This window comes from Seriola aureovittata, chromosome 6 (assembly GCF_021018895.1).
Source record: "Seriola aureovittata isolate HTS-2021-v1 ecotype China chromosome 6, ASM2101889v1, whole genome shotgun sequence".
Classification (NCBI taxonomy): domain Eukaryota; kingdom Metazoa; phylum Chordata; class Actinopteri; order Carangiformes; family Carangidae; genus Seriola; species Seriola aureovittata.
In genome coordinates this window covers 15,201,704-15,211,486 of record NC_079369.1, presented here as the reverse complement: position 1 = coordinate 15,211,486, position 9,783 = coordinate 15,201,704, and the positions used below count along the sequence as shown (strand labels likewise).

Below are 9,783 nucleotides of genomic sequence, written 5' to 3'. Positions count from 1 at the left end.
ACATAAAAAACGCACATGCACATGCACACGCGCACACACACACAAGCACACACACACACACACACACACACACACACACACACTGTGGGCAGTTCCTGCAAAGCACAAATCCCCACTGAGGTCCCCACTTCCTTCCCCTGTGCTGTGTGACATTATATGACACTTGAGATACTCTGGTACAAGAACATTGCACAATTGTAACTTGCCAACGTTTTTCAGTGTAGGGGGAAATCTGATCTCATTCCCTTACTCTCTGGAAATATGTAAATACAGAGGATATAATATTATTCAGTTATTGGATTATGGTTATTGGTGTATTAACGTGTAAATAGCATTTTGATTTTTGGTGCTGTTTGCACATGCATTTTAACATAAAGCACATTAAGTTTTCTTGCAATTAAATATGCAATTTAAATAAAAAATGTTTTCACCATTATTAAAAATGTTATATAATTGTAGATTTTATATACTGTATATAAAAAGAACAATATCTCGCTCTGAAATGTGGTGGAGTAAAAGTGTAAAGTAGCATAAAATGGAAATACTCAAGTAGAGTGTTTGAGTATATGTACTTAGTTACTTCCCACCACTGTATAACACACACAGTATGTCACGCTGAGCATGTTTAATGTGTGCCCTGATTCCTGACACGTACTACATTGTGTGACAGGAGTTAGGGCACGTCAGGACAACTTGATAATCAAGTTATATGTTGGGGGAGTTGATTTTAGTTGTCATGCCTCATTCATGGTTTTGAAAGTGCTGAACTGCAGGCTATTTGCTCACAGTGACGAGGCAGACACACCCCATTCATACCACAACTCAGTTTGAGCTGCTGTGACTCACAGCTGTAACTTGCTGCGGCTTGAACACAAACGATTAGTGGAAAGTAGGTGAATAGGAAGATCTGTCACAGTGACGCAAAACCCGGCTCATCCAGTTTTTTTAGTTTGCAATGATGTGCCAGTTGGAGCCTACAGTTGCTTTTGTAGTTTGCTCTTTTATGTTGTACCTTCATGGAGAAGTCAGTAAATTAATTATGTTTTTTGTGTGTGTGTCTGTGTGTGTGTGTGTTTGTGTGTGTGTCCTATTCATCAAGAAAACCATGTGTATTCAGACGGTTTTGTAGACATGTGACAGGTAGCAAGAAAGAAGTGTGGTGGAGAATATGCTCAGAAAAACTCTTATGTAGCCTAAAGGATTAATTTGTGTCTTATGAAATCTATTCACTAGTGTCAAATTTTTCTGAAGTGCCTTTTGTTCATGTTATACAACACAATATGTCATCATTTGCAGGCAGGGAGTTTAACTTTTTAATGTAATGACCGAGAGAAAACACTTTCTAAACAAGATTTTTGACCTGATAAACCTACCCAGATTCTGGACTAAGAACAAGCCATTCCAACTTTCTGTGGAAAATAAATAACAGTTAATGAGATTGAAGCCTAAAAGGGAAATTGGACGCACATCGTGGCACCTGTAAATATAGACACCAACGCATCTTGAAAGCTGGTGATTTGTGCAGCAAAGTGTAAATAAGTGCAACACATTGTTTCCTAATGAATGTCTGAAACATTCAGAGGAAGGCCAGCAGACTCTTCCTCTTCATTTTCTTCTGGTTTTGTTCTCTATAGCAGTTTATAACTAGCTGTTTATACAGGTACAAATGTTCAAAGTACATACGTAGCAGGTTATACAAAGAAGCTTCTGGAATGAAAGACGGTATATTTTAAAGGGTGAATAAGTCAGGAGTTGTTTGCAGGAAGGATATCGGAGATTGTGACTCAATTACTTGGGAAAGTTGCTGATGTCTGTTTCTCTTGAAAACTCTTTTTTTTTCCCGTTTCGAAGACTCACTGTTTTGGAACAAATGAGCCCTCCTCCTCAAAGAGGAAAGGTGGGAGTGATTGAGGTCACATATATATTATTGCATTTTCTTCTGGTCACATAAAGAGATCACTGAAGATCACTGAGATTATTTTATGTTTTTTCTCTGAAAATACAAGCCATTATTTAACACCATTGGCTATGATTCCTTAACGCAATCACCATCTCGAAGCCATGGTTTACGTCACTTTATCCTCATCAGTGCATGGACACATTGGCGACTCTACTGTATGCAGAATATGCGCAGTGAAACCGAACACCAGGGCCAACCTCATTTGGTTGCTGACATAGGGGGAGTTGTTATAGATTGCGTATTTTCTCTTTGTTGATATGCAAGCATGGCATTCACAGTTTGACATAAGACGTGACGAACGTGCAGGAGCCTTTGCCAAAGAAAACACTGAGTCAGTCCGCATCCGGAGAGAAAAAATAACAGAAATATTATATAGTGGTGGACAAATAAGGGCACAGCGGAAAATATTTGGGCACCAAAGAGCAGAGACGTGTGTTTTTTTTAACATTCATTTATTCATTAAAGAGAAAAAAAGACTGAGAAACAGAGGGGGCAAAGAGGGAAATAAGTATAACAAATAATTCCTTATTCAGTTCATAAACACTGACAATTAAAGTATTATTGTGACTTTCAGTGGTGAAATTCTGACGGACATCGCGCTTCATGCCAGAACTGGTTTGAAAATCACTGCTGCTTGATGTCTGGGATGACTAATCCTCATTTGCACATGCCTGAGTTTATGCAGGTATCAGCTTCACCTTCCTTTTTCAGAAGACACGGATTGTTCTGTTTCATGTAAACCAACCAACCAACCAACCCCCCCCCGCAAACATGCAGGAAATACTTAGGCCTACTTCCCCCAAAAATAAATCCCTCCAAAGAAACATCACATTCTGCATTATCAGTCTCCTAGTTCTGAGGAATTGTGGAAAGAGGATGTGAGTCTCTCTAGATGACGGAGACTGGGGTACAGAGTTGGCTGGAGACCTCATTTCTAAAAGTCATTGTTGTGGCTGAATAGAAAACATTACAGGCATTCACATCACAGACATGTTGTTTTTATGTTGTCTTTCTGTTAAAGATTTCATAATATATTTTGAATGTAATGTTATTTCAAATATTATTTTAATGGGGAAATGTTGATTAACAAATACCATATATCTACAGGAATACCAGATCCAAGATTGACCCTTTTTCCATAAAGATTTTACACATTTGATAAACTCTCTAAACCGTAGAAGAACAAACGGAGCATACACATAGTTAAATGTTATTAAATGTAATTATTCTATTGTACTTGTTTAATTTATCTATACTTTTTTTATCCTTTATTGTTCTTGTCATGTCTGTTTAACGTGTGGATTCATAAATAAGGTGATCATTTCAATGAACACACACATACTAGTCTTCATATCACTACAGTGAAACGTGATAAAATAAGCCTCGGATTGTCTAACACCTGCTCTAAATGTAAGACTGAAGATGTGATATTTTCACTGTAGATTTGAATGTCACATCTTTATTTTGGTTCTTCTCGTCTGTATCCTGTGGATTTTCCCACCTCTTTCTCTCTAGTCTTCAAAGGTTAAGTTGCTTAAAAATCTTTTGTCTTACATTCAGTGGGAAAGCCACAGGTATAAATTGTAAAATTAATAGTGGCTGAATTACATTTAGCTGTTTCAGCTTCATGGCCTTTTTAGTGAATAGTGTAGAGCCTTGTTGTTAGTAAAACAAATCAAAGTGTCTGCTGTGAAAACAGCTTATTGTGTTGAACAGATCACTTCAAGTAATTGCTTTTGTATATCTTTTTGTGCGTTTGTACGAACAGCAGCAGATTTTCTTTGTTTGTTCTGATCGAGTTAAAAAATATCTCACAATTCTAAAAGAGGAATTATATGACGAATTGAAACGCTTAGTATATTATAGACCCATGTTTTGGATTTTATGGTTTACAAAATGTAATAAAAACGTTAAGAGTGGTTTGACATTTGTCACAAAAAGGGGTGATAAATAAAGGGGGTAATAAAAACACACAAAGACAGTCTCTTAATAAAACAGTAATTTATTTCTGACTGAAAACTAAAATCGTCTGAACAGCACATTACAAGGGCATTGTTAAGATATTTTCTCCAAGGCTCAGTGATCACTTTCATACAGTACACTTGGCATGTACACGGCATCTCCTTCAAAACAAAAAGAAAAACAGAAAGAAAACAACTCTAAACAGAGAAGAAATGAGCCCATTTGCAAACAGAAAAAAGTGGGAAATTAAAGAGTCCATCCTGTAGAAAGATGACTGATTGTACAATTACCAAGCATTTTGGTTTGGTTCTAAGCCACAGAGAAAGAAACCGGATCGCCTGACGACAGCAGACGACGGCACAGGAGGCACAAAGACGTGACACAGACAGGACATCCCATAATATGCTCATACACAATCGACTGGGTTCCAGCTTTAAAGTGTGAAATATTTAATAGTTTCCATTGTTTTGTTTTGAAGATATTGTCGTCTAGTTGTTATTTTTTTTTCCTTTGTTAGCAAAGTGTTGGTACACTACAATCGAAATCTAAATGCTGCATTCATTAAATACATTAAAATTTGCAATGTAACAAATCTTTCCTCTGCATATGAAATTCAACACATGAAAACAAAAGATGGCTCCTTTTCTGACTAATGGAAGGCCCCTTCCTCCAGCCAACACTAATGCCTTTCCATTCTTTCTTTTTTTTCTTCTTTTAATTCTCACCCTCGACTACTTACTCCACCCTCTCTGCCCATTGTTCTTTCGCTTTCATAAATCCTCTCACAATCATTCACAGACTGACAACTTGACAGAAAAATAAGTGCTGGATAAAAACATGAGGTAAGAAAGTGGTTTGATTATAGATCATGCAGAACATGCAAAACAGCAACAAAATATAGGGATGGAGAGAGTAGAAAAAAATACGAGTGTGCATTTAAAAATGGGAGAAAGAAAAAAAAAAAAAAAAAAAAAAAAAAAAAAAAAAAAAAAAAACTTACACAGCTTTGTGTCTTTGGTTATAAAGTAGGTCGAACAATTTTCACAGCTTTTCATCCCCACAACCAAACCCCCAAATTCATTTCTATTTTTTGTTTTGACAAAGAAAGTCTAGAAAGTAATTTAATAGTTTTCTTTATCGAAACATCCCATCACATATTTCATATCTTGGTTCTCCTGTACAAACCTTCCTCGCTCGCTCTTAATACTTTACACTTTACAAAATATACATTCAACCTGGCTCCCACCTAATGCAAGCTCGGCTTTAGTGTTAGCACTATTTCATGAAAAGAAAAATTTCTATTATGGAACTTATTGCCTACTTATTGAGATCTACTTGTTGCAAGAGACTACCAAATTTTATACCTGACAGATTCTAAAATACCAAAAGACCAAAGAGAAAGGTTTCTTTTTTGTTTTTAATAAGTATCTCCATGACATTGTTCATTTACATTATGAAAATAGCAGCCCTGAAATAAATAAATGCAAATACTAAAACTGAACTAATGAAAAAGTATTATGATTCATGTCAAAGTACGGTGGCTCTGAGAAAACAACACAAGCTTTTGTTGCAGCATATAACAAGCCAAGGCGCTCGACTCGCTCCGCTCAAGCTGAGGCGCCCGCTGACGTCCTCCTCCGCTCAGGGAAGCCGAACCCTCTCCCCCACTTCTCCCTCGGTTCTCTGGCCTCTTCCAGCGCTGGAGTGATGTGGGGTAGAGATACTGGGGAGGACAGTCCCTGCTGGATGTTTTTTTTTTTACAGGACCCTTGTCGCCACACTGGCCCCTCACAGAGGCACCGTCCTCTTCCACCACTTGTTGCCCCAACAAATCAAGCTCTCTCTGCCCTTTGACCCCCATCTCCTGCACAAGAACGGCATGCAGTTTTATGGTGCGCACCAGCTCCCCTGCCCCTCCTTCCTTCTTCAGCTTTCCTACAGCCAAACACAGGGCCAGAATAAGACGTTTCAAGGGGTGGTAAATGTCTTAATAATGTGAAGGCCCGGTGACGGCAGCGTGCACACACTGAAGCATGGCTCTTGGTGGCAAACAAAGATGTCGCTGTTGATTTTTCCTAAAATGGAACATACTGAACGCAGAGCCGAGCCTTTTGCTTTATGGAGCTAAGGGGACGGTAGTAGTTGTTGTCTTTTTCTAACAGGATCTTCCACTCCTGTCCGTGGAAGGTGTGTTTGCGCGTATGAACTGAGGGAAGGGGGATCACGCCGAGGTGATGTTGGGCTGATGAGGGACGCTCTGACTCCCGTCGTGGTGCGCCAAGGGGGTGTTGTTGCTGGTGATGAGCGGGTGCTGCTGCTGCTGCTGCAGCGGAGGCGATGTGCTGCTGCCCTGGGTGAGCTGACTGGACAGCTGGTTGAGCTGCTCCGTGTTGGCCAGCGACTTCAGCACGGCGTTCTCGCGCTCCAGCACTGAGTTCCTCTCGTACAGCTCCTTGATCTGCTCCTTCAACACCTCCACCTCCTCACGAACAGCATACATCAGGTGGCTCTTCACCAAGTCCTGAGAGAAGACAAGAAATGGGAGACAAAAGTTACTACACAAAGTGACAAGAAATATAAATGGGCATAATCATTTTTTTAAACTGCAGGTTTTTTTCCTCAAAGAAAGAAAAGGGAAAAAACATCATCTAAGCTTTAAGATAATGTGCAACATCTTAGCACAGAGGCGTCATTACCATGGGGATTTTGCAGCTGCATTTCCAAGAGATGACTTGTCAATGAAACTGTGTGGATATTGAGATTTTTTCTTTTTTTTTTTACGAAGGTCCTACTGAGGGCTGTATTGTTCAGACCAGGAAATGCAGAAGCATTACTGAACTAAATGTTGGTTGAATTTATCACATATTATTATTATTACATAAAATTTTCCTCCAAGTGGGTTTTATGTTCATCCTCTCTGACACAGTTGATACTTTAATGTCAGCAGCATAACATTCATTATGATTCAGTCCCTGTACAGGCCTGCAGAGAATGTGTTTCACCAGACCACATTCTGTTGTAACTTTCATATCTGTGGGAAAACTCACCATTGCCTGCTCAATCTTGTTATCGATGGCAACGACACTGGCTCCGGATGCACTGTGGAGAGAAAGAGCTAAAGTTACCACAAGATACCAATCTCATGTCTACCACGTGCTTTCGATTGACATCAGCTCTTACACACTCACTAACTGCCAAGTTAGTGACAAACATGACCTCAAATGGTTCACTGGTATTTCTCAGGTGTAAACGAAAAGAAAAAAAAAACCCATTGTAAATTTTTCTGACAGAATTTTGACAAAGTTTCTGGAGAATGAGAAGAACTGGTTCCTCATCCGAAACAAACACGCGCACACACGCCAAAAATAAAAAAAACATTCTATTTTTAGTGCTCGAGAGAGAAAGTGTCACAGATGAGTGTTTTCAAAACCAACATAGAGCCAATGTAAGATGTTATTAAAGGCAAAGTGGGATGTTACAAACCAGGCAAACTAGTGACTTTCATGAAAAACATCAGAGAGAGAGGGGGCGAGAGGTGAAATTTGTCTCATGCTTATTATTCCATTGTGTGGCCAGTCATCTGACAACTGAGGAGGTCCTTTAAAATAGCTACATTTCAATACCACTTCACAAACCATGATTAAAATGACAAAAAAACTTTCAGCACAGGTTCTTCTCTTACCTCTGTTACAGCACCATTTACTTTACATAGCTTTCTGCATTAAGTCCCAAAATAACAAACTCTAACGCCAATATACTGATACCAGTTGGCCTTCATCACAGACACCACACTAAATAAATGATAAACCTAAACACTGCTGTTGCTGTGTCTTGTCACCAACAAACATGTCCTAGATGATTGCAGACAGTAGATTGCACTTTAAATTGCTTATGTCTTTTATTTTGAGGGTTCTTTGTGGCCCTTATCAACATGACAGGGGCTACGCTATAAACTTCCTCAAGGGTAAGTTTCCAATCAGAGAGTCACCTCACCTGATGTCTTTCATCAGTAAAAACCAGGTGTTTGAGCCTGAATAGGAATATACCGTGAAGGCTGTGTCACGTATGAATCAGATGTGCATATTAACAGGTAATGAAACCAGCACCACACATTACTTGTATAAAATGATTTTAAAATGTGAAATGCACAAAGGATGGATGCAACACATTTCACCACAACCTTTCTGAGTCGGAAAACAAAGCTCCAGGGGAAGTATTGAAATACCAGCATTTCAGCGTGCATCAGCCACAGTATCTATGTATGAAAGCAGTGCAGAGAAAGCACATTACAGACAGGGAGTGTAGCTTCAATCCTGCAGGAGTGGTATTCCGGGTGCGGCTGATGCCGCCGACATGGATCAGTTTACATTCTCAGCTAAATGTCATTGTTTCCATCTGTAGACTCTGTATGAGGACATGTTCTATCATGTCGTGGTAAAACACCCAGCATCCACGTTGCTTCTTCGTGAGTAGCTTTTCTTAAAACTGTTATCAAAGCCACTTAGGGCAGCGCAACATCTCGTTTTCCAGCCCCTCCCCCCTCCACCGAGAGAAAGAAACAACGCATCCCACTTTATAAACAAAAGGCCACCAACTTACTCAACGACGCTGCAGATCCGCACACAACAAAACGATTCCAAGTTTCGCGAGAGTTTACCTCGCGGAAAGAAATAAATAAACTCCTTATAGGATCTTTATCCGTGTAAACAGATAACGGTTTTCTCCCGAAACGCTCTCTTGCACAATCACCGCCCTGCTCGGATGTGGATGGGAGAGAAGGAAAAAAAAAAAGGACCGAGGCGTTTTCGTGCCGCTAGAAGGTGCTCTGACGAGAATCTGAGGCATGAGAGGGAACATAATGTGCAGACAGACTAAAAGAGTTTGGAAGTAGTTTAAAGTCAAATGTGATATAAATATAGCGAGAAAAAACATGTAAACAGATAAACAGAGGTAAACAACCCTGAATTAACTAAATATAACATATATACGTTTATATGAAATATATTCACGCGTTCTGAGTCGTTTCAATACTGAAACCATATCTCTTGTGAGTCAATCTGATGGAGATTGAACTTGGAAAACTGCAGGGGGAAAGTCAACAATAAACTAACTTCAGTAACTACACTCAAACTTTCTGTGGGTTTTTTTTTTTTTTTTTTTTTTTTTTAAACATTATAAACCAAATGTGAGAACTGTGCAGCGCCACAGCTTCATGTGGAGCTCCAGGAGTCTATGCAGCGTTTACATCCACACATGCTGGAGCGCACGTACAGCCCACTGTGGGCAGCCGGGGGGGGGGGGCTACAAACACAAACCCAACAGATGCCACACTTGAGGGAAAACATGCTGGTGTGCCACAACCAGACCAGAGAGGACAGAGGCGTGCATACCAAACAGCTGATGGCCAAATACTTAAAACATGCGGGGCACCCAGTGAGAGCAAATGGCCATTTAGCAGATTGGATGTCAACTATGCCAAAGATGGGATAACACACTCCTGACTGAGACCTGAGTTAAAGATCCTAAGTTCACATAAAGATATAGGAGGCAGTAAAACCTAAATGTGCAAAAATGAAACTACATACTGAAACCATAAGAACGGCAACATACCCACCGATTGTAACAAGCTTACACGCCACTTAAACTAATCCGACAGTAAAACACATGACAGAGACCGTATACAAAAGCCTGTTACCTGCATCTCGCTCTGTAAGACATCAATCGCCCAGAATATGTGGGTGAAGTTCCCGGGGAGCAGGGCAGAGTGTAGCTCATTCTGCAGCGCATCTTAGCGTCTCTCCAAAGTCTGCTAAAGTTTTCTGGTATACTAGTCCACTGTGTGTTCAAACACGGATGACTCT

General features: G+C 39.8%; 1 protein-coding gene across 2 annotated transcripts in view; it reads right to left on the bottom strand.

Moving 5' to 3' along the window:
• Nucleotides 1–3,944: 3,944 nt before the first annotated feature.
• tsc22d2 (TSC22 domain family 2) overlaps nucleotides 3,945–9,783 on the bottom strand; it is a 36,282-nt gene continuing 30,443 nt past the window's right edge. For both annotated transcript variants that reach the window (XM_056378489.1, XM_056378490.1), the window contains 2 exons: nucleotides 6,970–7,021; nucleotides 3,945–6,443 (listed from right to left, as the gene is read on the bottom strand). In XM_056378489.1, coding sequence (XP_056234464.1) covers nucleotides 6,144–6,443; nucleotides 6,970–7,021 — 352 coding nt within the window. In that variant the 3' untranslated portion in view covers nucleotides 3,945–6,143. The remainder of the gene's footprint in view (nucleotides 6,444–6,969; nucleotides 7,022–9,783) is intronic.